This window comes from Drosophila navojoa, chromosome 4 (genome assembly GCF_054131105.1).
Source record: "Drosophila navojoa isolate 15081-1374.11 chromosome 4, UAZ_NAV_1.0, whole genome shotgun sequence".
Taxonomy (NCBI): Eukaryota; Metazoa; Arthropoda; class Insecta; order Diptera; family Drosophilidae; genus Drosophila; species Drosophila navojoa.
This window is the reverse complement of record NC_142892.1, coordinates 11486169-11511920: the sequence shown is the minus strand read 5'-3', so window position 1 is coordinate 11511920 and position 25752 is coordinate 11486169. Positions and strand designations below refer to the sequence as shown.

The window sequence follows — 25752 nt, the reverse complement described above, 5'->3', positions numbered from 1 at the left end:
TAAATATAAATTGTAATAAATAAAAAGCATATTTATGACCATTTCGGCAGCACTTAAGGCCCTTGTGCTCTTTGTATGGGCTGCTGTTGCTGCTGCTGCTGCTGGTGCTGCGCTACCATCATTTATTTATTGAAGTGTGGCTGGCTGCTGGCCAATGAACTCCAGCAATGAAAACGAACGTATAAAAAACGAAAACAACAAGAACGAAAAAAACTGCGAAGAAGAACCGAACAAAAAATAAAAGAAATGAGCAGCAGGGCCCCGCGACCCGCTGCCCCGCACACCAAACAGAAACCGAAACGAAACAACCAAAAATTTTTTGGTTTCAAGAAGTCATTGAACTTGTTACCAAAAAATATACGCACACGCACACAATCTTAACGTGGCTCTCTGGGTGCGTGAGCTTGAAATAAACTTGGCTCGAAATGAAATGAAATGAAAAGAAATGATTGTTGGGGCGCCCGAAAAAAGGCCGAGCCGCAACCGAAAGAGCCATCAAAATGAAAGAGCCATAAAAGCGGGCGACGTTAACGTGCGCTCTGACTCGATCTTTCTCTCTCTCACCCTCTCACTCTCTCCTTCTTTCTCTCTGTGTGTGTGTGTTAAATAACACATATAAACGGCGTATAGGCCCAAAACGCACTTGTTTTGCCTGCTGACAACATTTTTGTTGTTCTCTTCTTCTTCCCCGTTCGATAGGCATTTTATATTTATTTTTTACTTTCAATTATGGCTAAGGCGTAAAAGAACCCAAAATACGAACTTGTTTTAGCGATTGGGAATATTTCAGTTTCCCACTCACGACGCAATAGTTTTATGCAAATAGCAGCTATTTACGCTAGTCGGAATGATTGCTCAAAATTCTGAAAGTTCTGAAGTCGTTTCATCATCATCATCATCAGCACATCAGGCACATCATGTCGATCCGACAAATATAATGATGATTTATTTACTAAATATTATAATTGTGCGCTGGCTTTGCCTTTTTGGGCGGGCTACTTCTTCGTTTTTTCTTCCCCACTCCAACTTATCAAATTCTCTTTTCAGATTTTTCATTGTGTATTTGTTGTTGTTGTTTATTTGTTTAAGAATTTATTGACCCCGTGTTGAAGCGTTTTTGCTTTCTATGTGCCTCTCGACCGACACTAGGTTCTAATGACCACGGTTCCCAAAGTTTCTTGAGCGTGTCTTGCGTTCGTTCGTTCATTTCATTTTCTTATTCCTCTTCTTGTTGTTGTGTGGTTCGTTGGTTCTCTCTACGCCATTGTCCATTAGAAGCGAACGTCGCGACGCTCTAAAGTTCTGAGCGAATCAACTTTTGTATGCCTTAATTGTTATTTATAGAAAATGATAGTAAGTGTTGCAAAGCTAATGACTTTTTCGCGGCTGGGCCTAAGAACTTTAGCTCTATAGGCTTTATGGGCTCTTTCTTATTTTTTGCTGGAGATCTTCTGATCCCACCAGATGATTTATTGTGCGTGTCTTTGATTCGTTTCATAATCCGCACTAGGTTCAAGGTTGAGCACAGTTAATGCTAAAAATATTGATTACCTTACCAAATTGCCGGATGGCAACTGTCAGATGCCAGATGCTGCTAGCCAATCGCTGTTCGCCAATGCTGGTTATTTTATTTTATTTTTTTTTTCAATGCCCGCAGCTTAGCTACCTTTGTTAATTACATTTTAGTTATGTAAATGCCAATTTCAATTAGCTGCCATTTTAATGTCTTTGTTGTAAATAATGATTTGGCATTTATTTGATCTATTGTCTCAAGCTCGTTTGCCGCCCTTTTATCTGCGCTGCCTTTTGTATGCGACTTACAGAATCCAACTCTGGCCGAGTAAATACCTTTTCGGCTATTCATTACGCAATTTTTTTAGTATTTCATACTACATGTGTACTTTTATATATTTGACACATGTTGGTCGTTATTAAAATCTATTTGGAACTATAATGAGCTTTAATTAGAGACTTCCTTAGCTTGTTATAAGTCAAATTATTAGCCGAAACTTGTTTGATATATTGGTTTACATTCCTTTAAAGATTTCATCATGTTAGTAAAATACTAAATTCTGGTTCTTAGCTTGAAAATGAATTTGATTTTTATGTACTTGAAGTAACATTTAAAAAAGATTAACTAAATCAATGTTTGATTAGCTTATAAATGAAACCCATTTTTTTTTTCAGATATTTCAAAAACAATTAGAATTAAATAATACTTATAACAAACCTTTAACACAATATACACAAATTTGAAATATTTTTATCATATAATTAATAATAATAATTGATCAAAAATTCATTAAATATTTATCAATTATTATTATAAAATTAAATAACTTTACAATAAATGTAAATAAAATATTATATAAACAAATAAAGGCTGTCTGTAAATATATTTTTAAGCAAATTATCAAGTTACTTGTGCTGTAATAATTGTATTTATCTATCTAGACTAAAGAACAATATACATATATATAATATATATGAGCTTATATCGTTAAAATGATTTAAGTATTTGTTTCCTTAATACAATTATAATTTATGTATGCAAAATGACAAGTCGCCAGCTCCAATTTGGGCAAGCAAGCATTTTAAATAACAACAACAACAACATGTATAACACAGTTGAGACGTTCGCCCATTACAATATGCAATTATAGCATCATGAAATTTAATACGCCAAAACAAACAAACAGCAACAGGAACAACAACAACAACGACAACAACGACGACGACGACGACGACGACCAATTACATGCAATTGTGAGTGCGAGTGCTGAGCACAAATTGTATTCACCTGGCCGGAGAGTGGGTGAGAGCGCAACAGCCGAGCAGCAATGAGTGTGAGCTGGTGGGTATGTGAGTGTGTGTGTGTGTGTAGGTGAGTGTTTGAAACGGGTTAAGAGAATGAGAACAAGTGGCGGTCGGTCGCGCTTGGCTTGCGCAGATTCTAAACTTGTTAGAAGAGTTCAACAAATAAACGCGAGTGCCGATTGTCAAGATCAATGCTGCTGAGGCTGACGCTGTTGCTGCTGCTGCGGCTGCTGCTGCTGCCGCAAGCCTTGAAAATGTTGTAATTTTACGCTCGCATGCTCAATTTGCGCTCACTGGCCGTTTGACGACGTGTGTTAGAGGCGTTTAGAACTATTGCGAAAAGCGCAAAGAGAGCGGCGAATGACAGCAAGAAGAGCGCCAGCAACAGCGGCGCTCAATGCCAAAGAGATGGCGCTCGCTGCTGGCAGCTCTGCCGACGCACTCACCTTGAATGAAAGTTCTGGCCTGTTGCGCTCACCACACGCACACACACACACACACAACATACAGAGACAGACTAACGAAGAGATACCTCAATGTAAAAAGAAGGCAGCAGCAGCAACAGCACCAGGCGCTGGCAGCGACTGCGGCAGCGACTTCGCCTGCCTGCCTGCTTGCCTGTGTGTGTGTGTGCGTGATCAAGAACCTGAGACACCTGAGCTGCCGCGGCTGTTGCTGTCTGTGTGCGAAGAGAAAGAAGAGTCGCTGTAGAAAGCAGCGGGCAGCGCCGCTGCTTGTGGGTTTTATTTAGCTGCCGGTGTGTGTGTGTGTGTGTGCGTGTGCTGTCGTGTAATGCTGAAAAAAGTCTATCTGTCTCTGCTGCCGAGGCTCTGCTGCTGCTTTCAGAAGCCTCTAACGACGTCGCTGCTGCTGCTGTTGCTGTTGCTGCTGTCGTTCGACATTGAAGTCGCAACGCGACTCATCCGTAGTTCAGTTTCCCGTAAGCAACAAAACGATCGAGACATGGTTTCGTAAGCAGCACGCGTTACGTTTTTATTGCTTTTAGAAGACGCACAAGAAGAAGAAGAAGATGATGATGATGAAGAAGTAGAAGTGCACATTTAAAGCAACAACAAAAAAATTACCAAATTTACAAAAACAAAACAAAATTCTGTGCAACAACAACAACAACAACTATTAAATAACAAACCCCAAGAAGGTGCAACAAAGTTACGGTTTTTGCTGTTCAAGTGTTTTTGCATCGATTGATAAGACTGTCTTAGTTATCATAGCCTAATATATAATATATACACACACACATATATATAGCTAGGCAATTAGTTAATAATACCCCTATACAACCCAAAACCAATTGTGCACTTAAGTGCCAGCAAAAATATGTGCATAACAAATAGTGTTAAATAGTTAATATTGAAAAAAAAAGAAGAAAAGATAAACAACAACAAATACAGCAATTGGATTTATTACGTAATGGATTTAAAATTAGCAACAACAACAACTACTACTACTACAACAATAGCAGCAGTTCAACAATAACAACAACAACAACAACACGGATATGCATTTAAACAATAAAAAATGGTAAGTGTTATTCATTTATTTTTAATTCATTTAATCTAACTTTTATAAACTCTTAACTGTTTTATGTATTAATACAAGTTGGTAATTTATATATTTATACAAATAGTTCTTAAGCATAGGACTTATAATTGAAACTTCTTATCATATAAATTCGTTCAGCAGCTTTTTTATAAAACATTCCCGAATGTTCTGTAAAGAAAGCTTTCTAAAAAACTTAGCCTACTTGCGTTGACCCAACTCTCGGATTTTACCAGAAGCGAAGGCTCCACAGATAATATATGAGTTCTATTGAGTGTTACTTTCGATTGTGGATTTATGCTTATAGAATAGAGATTATGTATATGATATATATGATAATATATAATATGGAAAATCACGCTGAAGTCATGTTAACATATCATGGTGGATAGACAACGTTGAGTAGATAAATATAAATATTTCGCTAACTTCAACATTATATACCTACAATTCTTTCATATTAAATTATTTTTTTCATAAAACGGAAAAGTTTCATTGAATATAGTAGATTATTCAATATTGGAAAAGTTTTTTTTTTTGACTTTTTCTCATAAAATATAGATACTATGTATATCATATACATATCATATATATCATATTCCAAATACCATATATATTATAATTTAAAGTGCTTCAACTAACTTCAAGATAGTTACTCATGCAACGTCTCCCACTGATTTTCACAGAACATAGTTTCGCACTATCATCAATTAAAAATCTTTCAATCATCGTAGCTAGGAGTAAAAAATAAAACCCCCAACTAACCTCAAAGTAAGTCAGGCCGAGCCGAACAATAGAATCGATAGCGCAATGACTTGTATAATGTGATTAATGATAATTTGCTTACACAAGTTCACAGTTTAATTGTCTGTTTATTGACTTCGAATGCTTCCTGGTCTCTCTTCGGTATTACATAACCGCCGAAAACAAAGAATAAAAAAAATGAACGGAATTGAAAGACAAATTGCATAAGTAATTTGCAAGCTTGCTTAATTGAATTATAAATTCTTGTTTGTCTTAAAGACCAAAGTGAGATTTGTAGCTAATTATCTGTTTACACTCTATTCACAAATTGCAAAACAAATGTCTTGTTAAGTGTCTTTCTCTTAATAATGGCCGGATCGATTATTTATGCTATCATTATTTATAAACCATGATGTCCGATCCTGAGACGAAGACTTTCTAGTGTGAGTTATGCTAATGCATAAAAGTATTATGTAATCATCCCGTGGGTTGAGCAAAACAAGTTTCAAGGTAACTGCAAAGAATACACAAAGCCCAAAAGTTGATTAATTGTCTGTCAGACTAGTAAAATGGTATATAAAAAGTTCTTAAGTTGAATTTATGAGAAATTTAATCAGACATTAAACAGCAAAAAGCCAAAAGAAATAGAAATGAAGAAAATACAAAAAATAAATATATATGCCTCGACTACTTTCTGTTGACTCAACGTAGAAGAGTGCTGATAGCATTTCATTAGAAAAATTATATATTATATTTTTAATAATCACACTCACAAAAAAAAAAAAAAAATTATATAAAAATAAAACCTAGCAAAGTGAGCAAAAAAAATAATTAGACAAAAACCAGTTTCTGGCCTTTAACAAATAAACAGCAACAACAAATGGGCAAACACACACATATATACACAACTATATATAAGTTGGTAACTTTATATACTATATAAAGAGTGTGTGGGGCAGAGGGAGAGAGAGAGAGAAAGGGAGAAAGAGAGAGACGAGCAAATAATTGGCGACGTAAGGCAGAAAAACCTTGACTTTGACTTTAAATGACTCGCCGTAACAGCAACAACAACAACAGCAGCAGCAGCAACAGCAGTAGCAACAACAACAATAAAAACTGTGATATATTGTCTAAACAAAAACAAATTTGAAATGAAATCGAAACGTGGCGCGAGCGTCGAGATGAATGAACAACAAAGTAAAAGCAAAGTCAAGATGCAAAAGCAAAACGCAAAGCCAAACAAAAGCAGAAAGCGCAAAGCGCAAAGGCAAAGCCAAAGCTCAATTTCAATATCAAGGTCATTAGCTGCAGCTGGCCGAAGACGCAGTTGCCACCTGTTAAAGTCGCAAGCAATAGCTTCAATTGTAATTGATTTTAAATGGCATGTGGAATGACAGATCAGCTGTAAGGGGCCCTGAGGAGGGGGCAGGGCTCGATATTATAGAAACAGCAGGCGGACGGGTAAACGCTTGCTTAGCAATTCAAATGAGACGGCAGCAGAAGCTGCTCTCAATGATTTGTAGCCGTTGAAGTCGATGTTGTTGCTGCTGCTGCTGCTGCTGCTGCCTTCGATATTTGGCACGCATTTAGGCAAGCTTTTTTTGGGCATTACGTTATGTAAACACACACAAACATATACACACACATACATACATTGAAGCGTAGGCAAACACACGCTTCAGTTGGCCGAGTTCAATGACTGCGCGACCAAACAAAAGACTTAGGCAACGAACTCAATCTAGCCTGGCAACGGTTTTCGTTTTCATTTCTGTAGCCAATGTGCGAGCGAGATAGACAGTGCAATGAGGAGCCGTGCATTAGAATGAACGTTGGCAAGGGCGCGACCAAACAAAAAGTGAATCTGCCGCTTGAGCAAACCAAACCAGTTCAACGCTGCAATTTAGTCGCAGTGGCTGCAGCCATCCTTGTTGCAGTGGTGCAGCGGTGCTGCGGTGCAGCGATGCAGCGGTGGACCCGCGCGTTGGGGCAGGTTGTGCGGCGGTACAGGCAGGCAAAGGCTTGGCAATGGCAATGGCAATGGTCTGGCCTGGCTTGCGCTGGGCTTGGGCAGCTCAGCATCGGCATCCACTTCGGCATCAGCATCGGCATCGGCATCAGGGAATCATTTGCCGTGAAAAGGGCGTTCAACTGGCAAATGCTCATGGGCACATGGCGTGTGTGTTCGAGGTTCTTGCACTTGGTGCCGCGGACGCCAACAAGTTCTTGGCTGCAGTTCCACAAAAACACACATACGCACACACACACACACATGTGGAGTCAACGCTTGGCCTGTCGATGCACTTCTTTTTCGTCTTTTCTTCTAAGGCTGCCCGTCACGTCATGAAAAGGGAATCAAATCACTCTTACTCTTTGCCGCCGTTCTGCTGCTGGCAACGGCAATGGAAGGTTATTGACTTTACCTGTGGCTGGCCGTGCCTTTTGCTTTCTTTGTTGCTGCAATTAGAATTGTGGCTCGTCTGATTGCCCAGGTCTAAGCAGCAGCAACAGCAACAGCTTCAGCTGCAGGCACTGACATGCACTTGCCACGCATTGCAACTGCAAGACACGCAAGTCATGCTCAGAGTTGGCCACACAGCAGCCGCATAGCTTCAGCTTAAGAGCGAGCGCGCGCGCGGACAAAGAGAGCGCGCGCATACAGGTGGCTTAAGAGAGAATGCGCACCAGGAAGAAAGTGTGCAATGGCCATGCGAAAGAATCAGACGAAAGACAGCAAAGGAGGCATGAAAAGAAAACAAGTTCGCCAGTTCAATGACCGACCTACTCAAGCGCGTTATAACCAAAGCAACACCAACACACACACACACACACACGCACACAGCCATAAGCGAGAGAGAGAGGCAGCGCGAGAGCAGTGAGCGGAGAGCGGAGAGCGGCTTCGGCTTCGTGTGTGCTCGTTTGAGCGCTCAGAGCGTTAGCGCATGCGCCGAGGCGGATGAGTCGCTGCTGCTGCTGCTGCTGCTGCTGCTTCTGCTGCGTCGGCTGCTGCTGCTTTTGTTGAACTTTGCTGCGACAGGTTCTGTGTCATGTTGTTGTACCTGTTGTTGTTGTTGCTGTTGTTGCTGTTTCGACACTATCGCGTGTGGCGTTTGCTGCTAGCAGTAAATGCATGCAGGCATTGTTGTTGCTGCCGCTGCCTCTGTGCATTGACTGTGACATTGAGCTGAGCTGATAAAAAAGCGCGCCGCCACCGATCAGCGCAGTTCAGTGGGTGGGCCGCTCTTGCTAGTTTTTTCCTGCTTTTCTGTTTTTTTTGGACACGCCGCTGACACGTTGACTCTTTTGTTGCTGTTGCTCTTTGTATTGCTCAAATGAAATTATGCTCATTTACGCGCCATACATACGTAATTGTTATCAAGCGGCATTACGTTATGCGAGCCACGAAGTAATTGTTATTTGACTATGACAAAATGACTTTTTTACAATAAGCACAAACTCTGCGTCTGAGTGTGTGTGTGTGTGTGTGCGTGAGTAACGGTATTTTCTGACTTCTGTACTCGCTTCTCTTGATGTTCATTTTTTTACCGTTGACGATTAAAACGTGCTTGAAATTTCATATTAATAATAAACGTTAGACAAGCACTTTGTACTATCTGAGAATGAAAAGCTTTAACCCGAGAGCTTTAGCTGCTGCCACTTGCATAATGTTTGAGCTGTGCATGCGAGCACTTCCGGTTTCTGCTCTGTAGTTCATTGTCAACTGTCACCAGGGCATAGACAATGCAATCAACCCTTTCGACAGGGCGTGCAGCCAAAGAGAGTGTGTGTGAGAGAGAGAGAGAGCGACAGCGGGCGAGAGCAATTGAGAGAGCTTAGCTGCAAAGCTCTAATGCAGTTTGGGTGCACTGCAAGAAAATGCGACTAATATTAGATTGCTAAATAAATTTTCAGATAAGATAGGTTTTACAACAAGCAAACTGTTGACATAGATAATGTTATTTGCTTTGCCTAGCTATATATAACTATAAAAGCTTATCTAAGTGACATTCTCAAATGGAGTTTTCAAGGTCCAATTTAACATATATAAATGTATAGAATTATTGTTAGCTGTGACCCTTTGTTTAGTTGCTGGCGTGCCTCGTTTGCATAGTTCGCTAATCATCGCTCAGCGAAATTAATTCTTTGGCCATTTCCTCACTTAGACTAAGCCCTAAATGGCAAACATGCATTTCCTGTTAGCTTTTCAAGCGCCTTTCGTGCTCAGACCTAGCCCAATAAGCCTGGCGTGGTGAGACCACTCACTGCAAAATCACAGCACCACAGCGCTGCACAACACCACAGCCGCACCGCTGGGCGGCCCACCCCCAACCCAACATTGTGGCTGCAACCCCTGGCGTGGCGCCGACTGCACTGCAGACGCAACTCGACTTCGATGGACGCCGCCCTTGTAGCGCTGCCTGCTCATTGTTGTTATTGTTGAATGCGCGAGTTCAGCTCATGCCAAGTGCAAGTGCCAACCCCACTTCAGGTCTCCACTCAGCCCCCAGTGCCCGCTGCCTTTAGAATGTCTGCTTGTTTACTGTCTGCTCGGGCTGCAGCGTCGACTGCAACTGCAGCAGCAGCAGCAGTGGCAGCGACAGCAGCAGCAGCAGCAACAGCAGCGATTGCGGGCTGGCCAAATGGCAGCCAGTGAATTGGCAGTCGCTTCAGTCCTGACTCGGGATGTTAGCGCGTTGGGCAGGTCATGTCTGGCAGGCGTAGCAGCCGCGTCGCGTGGACCGACAAAAAAAAAAAAATAATACAAAAAATAAAAAAAAATTATAATAATAATAAAAATATGAATTAAACAAAATTCTAATCAATAGTTAAGTTATGTTGCAAAATATACAAATGATATACCACAAAATGTGTTCAAGCAAATCGATTTAGTGCCGTCTAAGTGTAAGATTCTAGTGTCTATATATATATGTATAGTATCTATATATATATCGCAGCGATTGGGCAGAGTGAAAAGACCGTGGCAATGTGTTCATACGGCCATAGAACTCTCTACTTTTATCGTATCTATTTTCGCGATATTTTTGCGATAATCAGTTTCTTCAAATCGCGTTTAAAATGCGTTTTGGCCAACACTTGAGCAAACATGAGACTGAGACAAACTACAAAAACAACAGCAACAATAACAACAACAACAACAACAACAACAACAACAACAACAACAACAGCAACAATATACCAAATTCTTGTGCAACAAATCAAAAGACTAAGGTAAATAGAATGCAGCTGAAGCCGAAGCTTCCAGCAGCCAGAGCTCGATTTCACATTAAATTTAAGCTCAGATAAATAAATCAAAGATATAGTTAGTTAGTTAATAATTTTATACTTTTGCTTTTGATTTGGCTAACCATGTCCTAGCGCACAGTAAAGCCTGCCTCATGTTCTGTGAAAGTTTTTTTTAGTTGCCAATGCTGCTGCTGCTGCTGGCAGTTCAATAACCTTCCGAAATTCGCAGCCAGTAATAGCAGCAGCAGCAGAGAGTGTCCTGACTCCACGCCAGACACAAACAACAACAAGCGGCAGACGTCGCTGCCTCTGCTGCGGCTGCCGCTGCTGCTGCTGTTGCTGCTGCTGCTATTGTTGTCTCGCTTGCACGCATCGAAATCGAATCGGGTGTCCCGTCTGAATGGCTGGAGTGCAAAAAATTAAAAGTGAAATTTTGTGCGCTGGCGCCTGCGCCGCTGCACTCCGGGTCCTTGCCCGCAGTCGCTGCGCAGCCGGCGCCAAGGGGCAGCGCCAGGCACTGCAAAAACTGCACACTGTCAAGACCACAACCCAAAGCGAGGCCCAGGACCAGCACCACTACCAGGACCTTCGTATCGCCTGTCGTTCGCCTCTTGCTCGTCGTCGTCATCGTCATCGTCTGCTGCTGCTGCTGCCTGCTGTCTGCTGTGCATTGTGTACAGCTTTTGCTGTCGTTGTCCTGTCGTTTGTGTGTTTCGCTTTCCGTATTGGGTGTGTATAACACAAGCAGCCGGCAAAAGCCGACGACCGTGCAACGTACGTGCCCAAAAGTTCATTGAACGCGTCAGCGATTTATGTATGAAAAGCGAAAAGGATAATGAGCAGCAGCAGCAGCAGCACTGGCAGTGGCGGCAGCGGCAGCAGCGGCGGCTGCGTCGGGCCCTGCCCCAACATTTTGTGACAGCATTGGCAAGGCGTCTGCTTCAGCCACTTCCCCGTATGCCAGCTACGTACTGGCGTCGTCTGGCGCTGAAAAGGGTCGTTCGCCTTTTCTGTTGTCTGGCAAATTTTACTTTGACTTTTTTCCGAGCACCCCATCCACACCCACACACACACTCGCACACACACACAGTTAGTCTGGTGCTGCTGCTGTCTGCGTTCGCCTTCGCCTTCGCCCTCGCCCCCTTGCGAGCGTTCGACGTCTCGAATTTATGCGCATTTTCAATCGCTTTGTCGTAGGTCGTGTTTGTTGTTGTTGTGTTGTCAAGGTAATGTCGCCCACAGGATTATGGGCAGCATACCCATGTACACTGGCATATCCTGCCTGTGATCACCGTTACCTGGCAGCGTACATCTTAATCTCTCTCTCTGCCTATGCCCCTTATGCATGCATACATCAGTTTTATTTTTTCTTAATTGCCCTCGCGTCTGTGGCGAAATTGCCCATTTGGCAGCGACATCATCTGCTAGCTGGTAGCCATGACATCATATGGTGTGGCCCCCGTTAACTGTCTGTGCGGTGCAGTTGACCTTTGGGTTCAGTGAACCCGCTGCGACTGCGGCTAGCAGATGATGCAATGCAGCCTAGGCTAACAAGTGGATCAGCTAGTTGGTTTTTACTTGAGATATGCTTAGATTATACATACATTATTCTATATATAATGTACATATATGAATTATTATGTTTATTTAGTACCTGTACATTAAATTAGATTGACTTTTTATTTTATATATTAAATATGATAAATGAAATTATCCATTTCCTAGAAATTTTCATAGCATAGAAGCGGGCGCTTGCTGGGCATTTCCCTTAAGACAGACTGCAGTCAGCTTTGGATAAGAATATCTTAACTTAATTCTACTCAACTCTACTTAGTCATATATTATAATAGTCCCATTCCAATAGACCTATCCTATACCAGTTACAGCCTTATCAATGGCGTATTCTTACTTGACTTGAAATAGCCCTATCCTATACCAGTTACAGCCTTATCAATGGCGTATTCTTACTTGAATTAAAACTGGTGTTAAATCTTAATGAACTCCATTCCAATACTCTAGTCTAACTTTTCCCCTAATCAATCTTCCACAAACTAACTATGCCAACCAATACGCCCCATTTGCTTAAGGCATTTTGCAGCGCAACGCATTCTAAATATTTAACGCACGTAACAAATAGAATCGCCGCAAAATGTTGAATACTTTAATTAGCACTAACAAAATGTACAGCAACAAATGTAAAAACTTTCACTGCGCAATAGGCGAGTAAAATAAAGAAAAACGGAAAGAACAACAAACAAAGCGAAATAAATTTCAAATCAGCTGATAAGAAATGCCAAGTGCATGGCGAATGCAAAAGGGCGCAGCAGAGGAGGCGGAGGCGAGCACACAGTGCGATAGTTAACTGTAACTAAACGTAGCTGATAAGCGGACAGCGGATAGTGAACAGCGGGCAGCGGGGAGGCAGATGGGCAGATGGCGTACAAATGGGGCGAAGAGGACAAAGAAAAAATTGCATTCAATTTACGATTAGGCGGCGAAACGACCTACGTCAAAGCCGAAAAGCTAATAAAATAAGGCAATCAATAAAGCTAAATATATATTTCAATATAAATATGTAAAGCTACGTATGTGTGTGTTTAAGTTTGTAAATAAAGATTTATTGCTTAAACAACAAACTGAGAGAGACAGAGAGAGGGAGAGAGAGAGACAGAATATTAACATTTAAAGCAGATAAATTACAAATGCAAAATTTCAACAAATTTCATATACTATATAAAGTATATATACTTGATTATTTATAAATGTCTGCTTATATATATATATATATATGTATATAGATTTATTTGTAAGGGGTTTAATATACTTTCGCTTTTAATTGTTGTTATTGCTGCAGTAAAAATGAAATTTTGTTGTTGCTCAAATGCAAAGTTGAGCTGCTGAATACTTGGGCTTGGACAGCAGCAGCAGCAGCAGCAGCAGCGACTGAAAGGCTAATTAATATGCGAATACAGACAGAAGCCAACAACCAATTGATAAGCAATGCGAGACTTGCACACAGAGTGAGAGAGAGAGAGAGCGAGAGTGGGAGCGAGAGAGAGAGAGAGAGTATGTGCCCAATGCATTGCACATGCGCCAAAAGTGAGCAAGAAATTTCAAGGTTAAAGTGCAACGAAACCGCAACAATACTTTTACACAACCCTCTGCATCGGCAGCTGCTGAGGGGTTGGGTTCGCTCTCAGTTATAGATACATTTTTTGTATACTCTTTTCTGTTTGACTTCCTCTTGTTTTTGTTTTTTTGTTTTTGATTGTATGCATATGCATCTTGGTGTTTGTTTAGCGAATTGCAATTAGCATAAATTGCTGGCCTTGAATTGTAAATATTAATTTCAAGCTGCTTCGCTCTTTATTAGATAACAAACATGTGTGAGTGTGAGTGTGTGTGTGCACAAAAGATACTCGCTTTGAGATACATTTACATAGATGCATATAGAAATTCGTTGCATTCTATTCGCATGCACATTCTCGACTTGTGACTCAAGGTTATGATGATGCTGATGCTCACTGACTGACTGACTGACTGCAAGTGCCTCCGCCTCTAGTGCTTCCCTCTCACACACACACACACACACACACACACTCACACGCAGGCAGACTGTTAAAAAAGCTTTGGCAATTACACACACAGAGATATTCTAGTTAGCTTAGCACACAATTTTATTTTATCAGCTGAATGCACAGCCCCCAATATCTCCCCCTCTCGCTCACTCCCGCTTCGCCTCCTCTGCTAACCCTTTGTCGTGTTTTCGTTTCGTTTTTGCATGCACATAAAATAAATGCGAATGCTCAACAGCTACAACAGTTCTGTCAGATATTTGTCGCGGATTTATTGTTGTTGCTGTTGCTGCGTTTATTTCTCTAGCGCACATTTCGTATTTACATTTCCGGGTTGTTGCACGCCCGTTAAATATTTCGCAGCATTATATTTGCTAGCAAATTGGTTTTTGCTCTCTCTCTCTCTATCTCTCTCTCTCTCTCTCTCTCTCTGCCTCTATGTCGTTGCAGTCGAGCTGCATAGTCATCATAATTTATGCCACATGCAGTTAATAGAATATTTTTAAATATCACATTTATCATCGTTTTGTTTTGTATGCTGAATAGCTAAATATAATATTGAATAGAAATTATATGCGCCTATGCAAGTGTTTCAGTCTCTTGGCAGCTGTCAGAACTAGTTGTTAATTGAGATCAAGAGGTTATCTAGAATAATTCATTTATTCATATTAGTTGGAGAGAGAGATAGCAATAAAATAACTGATAACTTTATAGCTATCATTATCATTAGAGATCATCATAAAGATTTGCTCTAATTCAAGGTCTTTTTAATACCTCATTTAAGTATTAGAGCAATAGTTCTACTCCCGCTACTTTCATCTACCTCTCTCTCTCACACGCACACATTACTGCCCTTAACATTGCCTAAGAAGCCTCAAGTGTCTATTCTTCACACTCACACACACACACACACACTCACTGCTCTTCCTCATAGTTGTCTAATCTAAGCTACTTATCTATTATTTGTTTGCTCCCTGCTGCCCAAGTGCTATATAAGGTTTTTCCTTGCCTGCCTGAGCTACTGTTCACACATCAATTGATTAGCCCGCCCTTTGAAGCTGACTCATCGTGGAATATTAGATATTCCGCCTGAACAGGCGATTACACCGTAGAGAAGAGTCTTATGAAAAGAAAACGCAATTTCTTCCCCAGCGGCCGGCCACACCCCTAAGTAAACAAATATTTGCATTGCACTTATAAATACATCGTAAAATTTGTTTATTCATTGAGACTACTTAACGTCGATATGCGTAGATTTCCTAGATAGTGCAATAGACAAATAGCAAGGCCATCCGCTGGGCCCTGACGCCCCCAGCTGGTGTGAGCGAGATGGCATACATATATGTTATTTAGGAGCGGACATTTTATGGCATTGCAGTTATCAGCATATACATATATAAACTTATATATAGGTAGTATATGGGGCTGCGGTTAGTACAGTTTGCGTTGCCTATCGCGCACTTGTCCTTGAATCGAAATATCGCCATTTGGTTTTTATTGTTATTGTTGTTGTTGCATTTAGTTTAGTTCGTTTTGCAACGCTTCCCCATTGCAATTTGATAAAGATCGATGCAGCAGCGTTGACGGCGTTGCGGAAGTTTTTCACAGTCTAGAATAACAAAATTATTATGAGCACTGCATCAATGCTTGGACGACAATTCAAACATATATAAATGCATGTACATACATACGTATGCCCATTATAACTACACATATTTGTATATATATATATATATGTATATGCAATATGTATTAGAGCATTGTCGGCCGCAGCGCACACGGCGTATGCGCAATGTGCAAAGCTTATCAAAATTCAAATGCACTCGGAGACGCTGCCGATGATGATGACGTTGGCAACGTCAGCGGGTCGCCTGCGTTCAAGTTGAATGTTAAACTCAACGCGGGCAAGCGAAACGTTGCCGTTGACAATTTTCTAAAGGTTCGCTCAGCACAATGAAAACTAAATGGGGTATATTAATGAGTGCAATGAGCATGTAACTGGGCAACAGAAAATGGCAAATATTTTAGATTAACTATGTTTATTTTTTTGAGATTAAATTTAAGTTCTTCTCAATTTTGTATCTATTTAAATATTTGTAATATTTTATTTAGATCTTTATACATTCTCATTCTCTGCGCGATTCTCTCTCAGCCACTAAAGGGTATAAATTGTTTCGTCTTCGGACTTGAGCACGAAATGCGTTCGTGACACTGTGTCTGTGTGTTTGTGTGTGTGCCACTTATTTATTTTTAATTTGCTGCGCCACTCTAAGTAAATTTTTCATACAATTCGCGCTGGCCACGCCCCGGCAGCCCCTGCCGAGCTGCCCTAACGTGCTCAGCGCTCTCGTGTCCTTCAAATGCAATTGTGCGATGATTAGAAACGCAAAGCGTTGAGCTGTCTACTTTTTGTTTCTAATGCGGGCAACTCTTTATAAATACATGCATATACATATGAGTAGGTGTGTGTCTATGTGTGTGTGTCTGTGTGTGTGTGTGTGCAGCTGTTTATTTTCATTTTCATAGCGATAGCGTAAAGCTTTTGGCGCACTATCTGCACACACACACACACACACACACACACATACTACTATACGATTGTTTATATAGAATATAGATGTGCAACGATTTCCTAGGGGGCTAAACGCATCTGTTCTATGTTAAGACACATTCGAGTGCTTTGGCATTATCCAATTTCGGTTTGCCGTTCAGCGAAAGTTGGCTATAGAAAGAAAAAACCCTTTCGACCGGGCCAAAATACAAAATCGAAAGTACCTAAAATAAGACGAGAATAATCAAAGTGTTGAATGAAAAACGAGAGCAACTGTCTGTATTGCTCAGCTGGCGCCCAGTTGCCAAGCTGCACGCACACATAGAAAGCAATACTCCCACACACACACACACACGCACATTACAGCTAGCCAAAAGTGTTCGCACATTTCCGCACTCATCAAAATAGAATCGAAGTGCAATTTTGCAATTGCAATTGCAAGTGCAAGTGCAACAAGGCGGCAAAACACAGACACACACACACACACATGCATATAGTATCTGTAGCCGTGCCTGTATGCATCCGTGTTGTTGCCGCCATTGCCGTTTGCCAAAGTCTGGGCAAAAAGTTCTCATTTATGCTGCACGTCGCCGCAGTTCGCATTCTACGTGCGTGTAGCTCACAGATTTGGTTACGGCAAAAGAACCAAAAAGACAGCAGAAAAGTAACTGAACAAACAATTGGACGAATATTGCAAATTGAAGCAATGTCAATACGACTCCGGGGTGAGTGCTGATGAGTATTAAAAAAAATCTATATATATGTATATATGATTATGATTACACAAATTTTAAGTGCTCTGCAAACAGCGAGCTCTTATCAAAGCCAGCCAAATGCACTGATAGCACTCTAATTGAAAATGAGAATAAGGAAGAGAATTTCGCTTTATTAGTGTAGCCTACAGCTGTGTAAGAGTAAATTCAACTTTGCTGAGAGACCGACCAATGTCAAGCAAATAGATTGAGATCAGTTAGGGAACTTCAATAGCAAATTTTCAAAATTCCCAGGACTTGCTTTCATATGTTTGATTGACACAAAGCCTGCCACATAATTGGCTATCAGGAATTCTATTTCTGTCAACATGCATCACACTTGTGGCTTTGTCTGTCGCTGACATTCAATTGACAACTCAAAAATATGCGGCTCATCAATATGGGAAGCTGGCGTCGTGAATTCCTCTAGCCTAGCCTAGCACAATATATTTATGATTGCGCAGCGGCGCAGCAAAACCAATGCCAAAACAATGCCAACAACAACAACAAGAACAGCAGCAGAAGAAGAGACAGCAAATAAACGTTAGACGTTGGCAACTAACGTTGGGAAAGCAGCAACAACAACAACAGTGGCCGCAGCAGCAGCGACAGTCCCGGCGAAATGCAGTCGAAACGAATTCGCCAAGCGACTGCGAAAGCTTTTGCTTTGCATGGCACTCAAAAGCGCAACCCTTGAACAAACTTGAGCGAAAAACTTTGTTTTCGGCTGCGTTGGCGCCGCTGCAGTCGCTGAGTGAGTGCATTTTGACTGAGTGCAGCGGCAGCGGCAGCGGCAGAGTGAGCTTTGAGCATGGCGCCTGTGCCGGCTGCATGTGCGAGTATACTGTGTGTATATGTGGGTCAGTAGTAGGAACACTCGGTTCGCGTCTGTGTGGATGGGCAGAGCGTTCATTCTAAAGACTTTTGCACGACACTAGTTTAATAATTTTTAGTTGTATTTTATTGTTATTGTTTTTGATTTTGTTGCTCTTGCTGTATGCTCGCCGCCCAGCCGCCCAGCCGCCCTGCCCGCCCCTCTCCCACACTCTAGCTGTTGCCATACATTTCCGCATAGTTGCATTTGTGAGCGCAATTTGTAATTTTGCGAGCGAGCCCGAGAATCCAACGGGAAGACACACAAATTTGCTGATGTCGCTGCCGTGAGCTGGTTGCCTCAGTCAGTGCAATCGGGTATGCGGTGCGGTCGGTCGGTTGTTCTCGCCGACGGTGTTATTTGGTTAGTTTTATTTTTTTGCCGCCGGTACGCAAAACTTTGGCAATGCAATCTGTAACAGTTGTTGAATATATCTGAAAGCAAAATAATATAATTAAATGCGGATGACAAACAGAAATCGCTGCAAATATGCTGGTAGGCAGCAATGAAAGTGTTCGGCTGGGCAACGCGGCGTATGCGTAATATATCGAGCACGAAAACCAGCAACGAAACAGAAAGTGATGCGTAATTTGCCAGCACGAAAAGTCAAAATCAAAAATCAAAATTAAATAAAATAAAAAGCAATACGAAATTTCAAATTATTCTGTGTGTGCGAACGAGAGAGAGAGAGAGAGAGAGAGGAGCAACAGTAAAAAAAGTTATATAAAGAATTCGAGCGGCTCAATTAACAGGAATATATTAATTAACATTCTGTATGTATATATGTACATATATTGAGAGCAAAGTAGCTGTCATTAATGAGCGACGATAAGCAAAACAAAACGAAAGTACAAACAAGAAGTTGGCCAAAAATAAAACCCAACAGCCTCACGTGAGTGTACCAAATACTGAATGGGTTTTTCAATTTGGTTTCGCGATGCGCCAATAGAATCGATGTATTCTCCTGGTGTCGCTTGCTGTCAATTGAAGTGGGAAGAGATTTGCCTCTGAATGCCCCTGAACGTGAACGCATAACCTCCATTAAGGCCGCAATCTTGAACTATGCAAACACACACACACAAACACGCGACGACGACGACGGCAGCGAACGAATCGTAGCCAGTCGACGCTCCGTCGTTAACGCTTTTGCCGCTATTTTTCCCGATAACAACGACAACGACGACGACGCCATTGAAATACGAATGCAATACTGCAAGCACACACACACATACACGCACACACACACATGTAGAGTGAAATTTTCGAGTGTAGTTCTGAGTGAGTGGGCGAAGCTTTGCCTGTCGCACAGCCTAATAGATTTGAGCGTCTGTCTCTGTGTGTGTGTGTGTGTTTATGTATGTATATGTGTGCGTATTTCTATAACTATGTATGTGACGCATTTATTAATAGCACTGGCGAAAAGAAAGGAAAACAAAATATAGAAACCAGTGAAAAGTGAAACAGTCATCCACAGCGCCATACTAAAGCTCTATTTTCTGTCTCTTTCTGGCACCCGCTCTCTTTGCAGATCAAGTGAAACTTTAAATACAACAACAGCTAGCAGCCTAAGCACTACAACAACACAAAAGCGCACTTAAGCCTAGCATTAAGAAGCATTCTACAACCACAATTAGCTGTATATTCAAAATGCATGGACATAATCATCACCAGCCACAGCAACAGCAGCAGCCGCAGCAGCAACAACAGCAGCCGCAGGTGCCGCAGCAGCAGCTGCCACAAATGTCTGCCACAATGAAGCTGGCGCCACATCCACATCCACAGCAGCAGCAGCAGCCGCAGCAGCAACAAACACACATAGCCATACAGCAACAGCATCCACAACATCCACAGCATCCACAACATGCACAGCATCATCCGCATCATCACGCCAAGCTGCTGCGACGCTCGCGCAGTCGCAGCCGCAGCCCCACGCCGGACGGCACGCAGGACTATGATGTGACGCGCATGCGCGAGGAGGACTTTGAGCGTCTGGCCGTCTATCTGGTGCCCGATGTGCAGGCGGAGCGCGGGCTGCCCAACCGAGCGGACAAGACGCTGCCGCGCAGCCTGACGCTCAAGTCCTCCATGGTCTACTCAACGCCAAATGTCAAGGTGAGCAAAAGCAGAGAGAGAACTGAGTGTAATAGCAGAACTAACTGTACCTCTTCTTCCCCTTTCTCGCTCTCACAGACTGAAGGAGTTTGGAGCAGCGGCGTCATACCGCGTGGCACACGCTTTGGCCCTTTCGAAGGCATTCCAACCTCCAACTATCCGAACGATAAGAACAAGGCGCGCTATTTCTGGCGGGTAAGCATCCAAAATCTATCTAAAATGGGCTCCAACTGGTTCTTACTGTTTATTTAACCTAATATATTTTCATTTTACCAATGTTGTTTTGAATAACCGTTACCATTACTTTGCTGCATTTTGCCACCTACTTTGTTTATATATAAGAACAATATGATCATCAAACGAGCCAAAACTAAGCCACTAACCAACTGGTTTCTCTGAATTTTTAATTTCATGTGCATAACACCCAATTACTATACAAATCTATACAATTATAATCAACCAACAACCAAATACCAATTACCAAACCAAACCAATATAAAAATTCCAAATTACAATTTTGCATTTTGTTGCGGATTTGAATTTGAATTTGAATCAGGTGCAGGGAACACGCCACATAACCTACGGGAATATTAAGGTACCACTTTATGCTTTGTTTTATTTGTGACTCTTAACCATCAAACGCACTCTCTATCTATCTATCTCTCTCTTTAACTTTCACACTCCAACTGCACCCCCTCTCTCTGTCTCCCTCTCTCTCTGTGCCTGCCTATCTCTATTGCTGAGCAGGCGCTGCATTTGCTCTCTTTTGTAGTTCGCTTTCTGTGTTTGTCGCTTCCTGTTGCGAATAAGCTTAACCAATCAAATCTTCCCTCTCTCTCTCTCTCTCTCCCCTGCTCTGTCTATGCAGATCTTCAAGGATGATGATTATTATTATCTGGATGGCTCGGACCGTTCGCAGTCGAACTGGATGCGATATGTGGCCTCGGCCTACAGCTTGTCGGTGATGAACCTGGTCGCGTGCCAGCATCAGGAGAACATCTATTTCTATACCACCCGCGACATACTGCCCAACGAGGAGCTGATGGTGTGGTACTGCAAGGACTTTGCCAGCCGCCTGGGCTACGATGTGGACCCGGAGCGCACCATATTCGGCGCATGCAAGCAGGACGTCGATGTCGAGGAGGAGGAGGACGACGAGCTGCCGCACAAGAAGCCCCACTACGCCATGGCCGCGCCCGAAATACCCGCCGAGGTGGCTGTCAGCCACATCACCTATGTGATGGGTCTGCATTTGCCGGGCGCGCCAGCGCCGGCGCCAGCTCCAGCAGCAGTCGCCGCCTCGCCCGCCGCCGCCCAGTGCTGTCGTCGTGGCAGTCCGCCGGCCCATGTCAGCACCACCACCGCCACCACCACCAGCAACAACAACAACAACAGCAGCAACAGCAGCCACAACGGTGCACTGCATCCGCACATACAGCACAGCCGGCACGCGTCCGTCATCATTGGCCAGGATCGCTCGCCGCTGAACAGCAGCTGCGACAAGGAGGCCATGGGATCTCCGCTGTGCGTCAAGGACGCTCACTACGAGCACCAGTTGACGCCGCAGGATGGCAGCGTGCGCTCGGTGCGCTCCGATGAGGGCTACCACAGCAACGAGTGCCAGGAGGATGGCCTGACGCCGCCGGAGGACTCCAGCGACAGCGAAAGCGAGCACAACTATGTGCTGGACTGCTCCAAGAAGGCCATTGCGCCCAAGGAGACGGTGATTGCGCAGGCGCAGAAGCCCAGCAGTGCGACGCCGCCGGCCACCACGCCCACCGCCGTCACGCCCAGCTGTGAGGCGGACAAGAACGAGTACCGCAAGTTCAAGGTGAAGATGCCGCTCAAGTACGAGTTCAAGAACAAGAGCTGCGTCAAAACGGAGCCGCTGAAGGATGTGGATGAGCATCTGCCGTTGGCTGGCGTCAGCCTGGAGGAGGAGGAGCTGCACGAGCTGCACGCAGTGGCGGCAGTGCATTCCGAGGACTCGCTCTGCCCGCCCAGCACGACGACAACCCTGGGCGAGGAGCAGCACCTGCAGCACCTGGAGCCAACCAACACCCAGCCCGCCTCCTCGACGGTCATTGTGCTGGAGCACAACTCCGGCGGCCAGGCGCGCACCATTGTGCCGCTGAGCAAGCCGTACTACGAGGCCGATCCGCCCGGGGAGCGCTATGTGCGCTTCACGCAGCCCAGCTCCAGCATACTGGAGACCATTCTGACCAGCCAGCATCGCCTGGAGGCGGCTGCCGCGGCAGCGAACGCCTGCCGGCAGGCGAATGCAGCCACGCCGCCGCCCACATCGCCCACGGAGATGGCCTACAGCTACAAGAAGTCGCAGCGCTACGGCAACGCGGTGAGTCCCGATTCCAGCTCGAATCTGGGCCAGCCCCAGGAGCTGGCCGGCGGCCATGCTGTGAGCGAGCAGGAGCTGGTCCTGAGCCGTGGCACCCTGATCAAGGGCGAGTGCTCGCCGCCGCCTGCCGCCTCGCATCTGCACCACAATGTCATCTACTCGCCCTCGAGGTCCCATCACGCCGCCTACGAGCCGGGCAGCCACTCGCCCAACTATGCGGGCTACGCGGCCTATCCGGGCGCGCAGTCGCTGCATGCGGCCACCTCCACGTTCCACTCGCCGCCGCACAGCTCGCACTCGCCCTTCGATCGCCAGTCGAATGCGTCCAGTGGCGGCGGCTCCGCCTCCAACTTGCATCTGCTGCAGAGCAGCACCCAGATGCTGAACCATCCGCTGATGCAGCCGCTGACGCCACTTCAGCGCCTCTCCCCACTGCGCATCTCGCCGCCCAGCAGCCTCAGCCCCGACGGCAACTCGTGTCCGCGCAGCGGCAGCCCGCTGAGTCCCAATTCGTTGGCCTCGCGCGGCTATCGCTCGCTGCCGTATCCGCTGAAGAAGAAGGACGGGAAGATGCACTACGAGTGCAATGTCTGCTGCAAGACCTTCGGCCAGCTGAGCAATCTCAAGGTGCATCTGCGCACCCACTCGGGCGAGCGGCCCTTCAAGTGCAACGTCTGCACGAAGAGCTTCACCCAGCTGGCGCACCTGCAGAAGCACCACCTGGTGCACACGGGCGAGAAGCCGCACCAGTGCGACATCTGCAAGAAGCGCTTCTCGAGCACATCCAATCTGAAGACGCATCTGCGCCTGCACAGCGGCCAGAAGCCCTACGCCTGCGATCTCTGCCCGCAGAAGTTCACGCAGTTCGTCCACCTGAAGCTGCACAAGCGCCTGCACACCAACGATCGGCCGTATGTGTGCCAGGGCTGTGATAAGAAGTACATCAGCGCCTCCGGGCTGCGCACGCACTGGAAGACCACCAGCTGCAAGCCCAACAATCTGGAGGAGGAGCTGGCCATGGCGGCGGCAGCCACATCCGAGTGTCTGGGTAAGTTCAGCTCTTAGAGGCTTCACTGTGACAGCTGCTTATATGGATTTTCGCTTTGCAGACAAGGACTTGCCCGAGCCGGACTCGCGGGAGGCCTACGAGCAGCTGCAGCAGCACATGCATCCGGTGCATCCGAGCCTGCGCCACTTGACTGGCGCCCAGTCGCCGCCGCGTCTCATTCCATTGGGCAGCAACGGACAGCCGCACATGCACATGCAGCAGCTGCAGGGACACCAGCCCCATCAGCCGAGCAATGCGCCGCCGGGTCACCTAATGCTGCCGCAGCACTCGCCGCACAGCGGGCCGCCCATGCTGCTGACCACGGCCAATCAGCTGCCGCCGCCCACAGCGCCCCACCACATGCAGCAGCAGCAGCCGCCGCAGGCCTCACCCAACCGACAGCCGCCCACTCATCAGCAGCAGCAGCAACAGCAACAACAGCAGCAGCAGCAGCAACATCTGGGAGCAGCGCATCATCTGGCGCAGCACTCGCCCAAGTCGCTGAAGCCGCTGCCCGACTCGGGCTATCTGCATGGAGCGCATGTTCAGACGCAGGAGAACCGGCCCTCGGTCATCGAGTCCTCCAGCCAGCCGATGATCATCAAGTGCACGTAGAGGCAGAGAGGGCAAAAAAAAAAACACAAACAAAAACTGTAAATTAAAGTGCAATATAAAACAACAAACAACAAGTAGAAGTTAAGATCAAGAGAGAAACAAACCCGAACCGAAGTGGACAGACGTTACCTAACAGCAGCACAAGCATACATAACGGTATTATTATTAGATTGTACATAGGCAGGCGGGCCCAAATAACAACAACACAAGAAAACACACACACACACACACACACATGCAAACAAAAACTCACTCAAAATTTAAAACTCATTTCGCGCTATGAAATAAAAGAAGATCTCAACAATTGGCAGTAAGCAGAAAATCTAATAGAACACTGCATATTATTTTTGATAAATATTTTATATTGAAACAAAGAAAACGAAATTCAGAGACAGCCAGAACAATGAATAATAAAAGAAAATTGAATTTCGAATGAACCGAAAGTGAAAATGAAAATGAAAATGCATTTAATTTACTTTTGTTTTGAGTTTGAGGCGCGCTTAGTTGTAAATATCAACAGTACAGTTATGCATAAAAGTAAACATACACACATACATACATACATATATATATATATATGCATATATATACATAAAAAAATACATAAACAATTAGATTCAAGTTGCCTTATTTGACTTTCGTTAGCACTGAATGGAAAAACATTTGCTTACAATTCCAAATTTAAGCAGAGAAAGAGGGAGAGAGAGAAGAAAATATGAAGTATAAAATCTAAACAAATAAACAAAATGCAAATACGTATTTTATATATAAATATATAAATATAAATCAATATTTATTATATATATTTATATATATATGAATATATATATTTGTATCTATTTTATTGAAAGCAACAGCAACAGCAACAGCAAATCAGCAACATGTAAATATATATGAAATCAAACAAATAAAATAAACAAACAATAATCTGATAATATATGTAATTAATTAATTAATAATGAATTCATTTGATGGCCTGTTAAATTTCGATCGCTTCATTCGCACTAGTGCTTAGCTCTTAATTACTTAGCCAAGTAGAGATTATCATTATTATTATTATTATTATTACGATTATTATGATTAGTAGAAAAACTGAACAAAAAACATAAAAAAAATATTTAAAAAAAAGTAAAGAAAAGAATAGTAAAACAAAAACAACTTAGCTGAAAATCGGTGCTTTTGACTGTTTCCATTTGTCCACATTTACATTTACAATTGTATTTGTATTATGAAACACAATAATTATTACCATTACACTTAAGTACCATAATATACATACATATATATACACACACACACATTTATATAAATACCCTATATACATAGAGATATTAGAACAGATAAATAGCCTAATAATAATAGCAAACATACTCTATATATCATAAAACTTCTCTATACAAATCTTTCAACTTACGTTTGCGCCTTGACAGCTCCCAAATTCCCAACAACAATTATATGTAAAATGCAAATATGAATTATTCGTAACTCTACCAAAATTAGCAACAAC

At 43.6% G+C, this 25752-nt stretch overlaps 1 protein-coding gene across 5 annotated transcripts; it reads left to right on the top strand.

The window, feature by feature from the left end:
* Positions 1-3717: 3717 nt before the first annotated feature.
* Positions 3718-24823, top strand: Blimp-1 (PR domain zinc finger protein 1). Of its 5 annotated transcripts, none has more exons than XM_018100474.3 (6): positions 3718-4359; positions 19643-20226; positions 20305-20421; positions 20783-20821; positions 21095-23630; positions 23692-24823. In XM_018100474.3, the coding sequence occupies exons 2-6, from the start codon at positions 19762-19764 to the stop codon at positions 24243-24245; spliced, it is 3711 nt and encodes a 1236-aa protein (XP_017955963.1). In that variant the 5' UTR covers positions 3718-4359; positions 19643-19761; the 3' UTR covers positions 24246-24823. The 5 variants fall into 5 exon arrangements, with proteins under 5 accessions (XP_017955963.1, XP_089116676.1, XP_089116674.1 ...); XM_089260548.1 differs by lacking the exon at positions 3718-4359 and adding an exon at positions 5024-10347; XM_089260549.1 differs by lacking the exon at positions 3718-4359 and adding an exon at positions 16155-17213.
* The last annotated feature ends 929 nt before the right edge of the window (positions 24824-25752 follow it).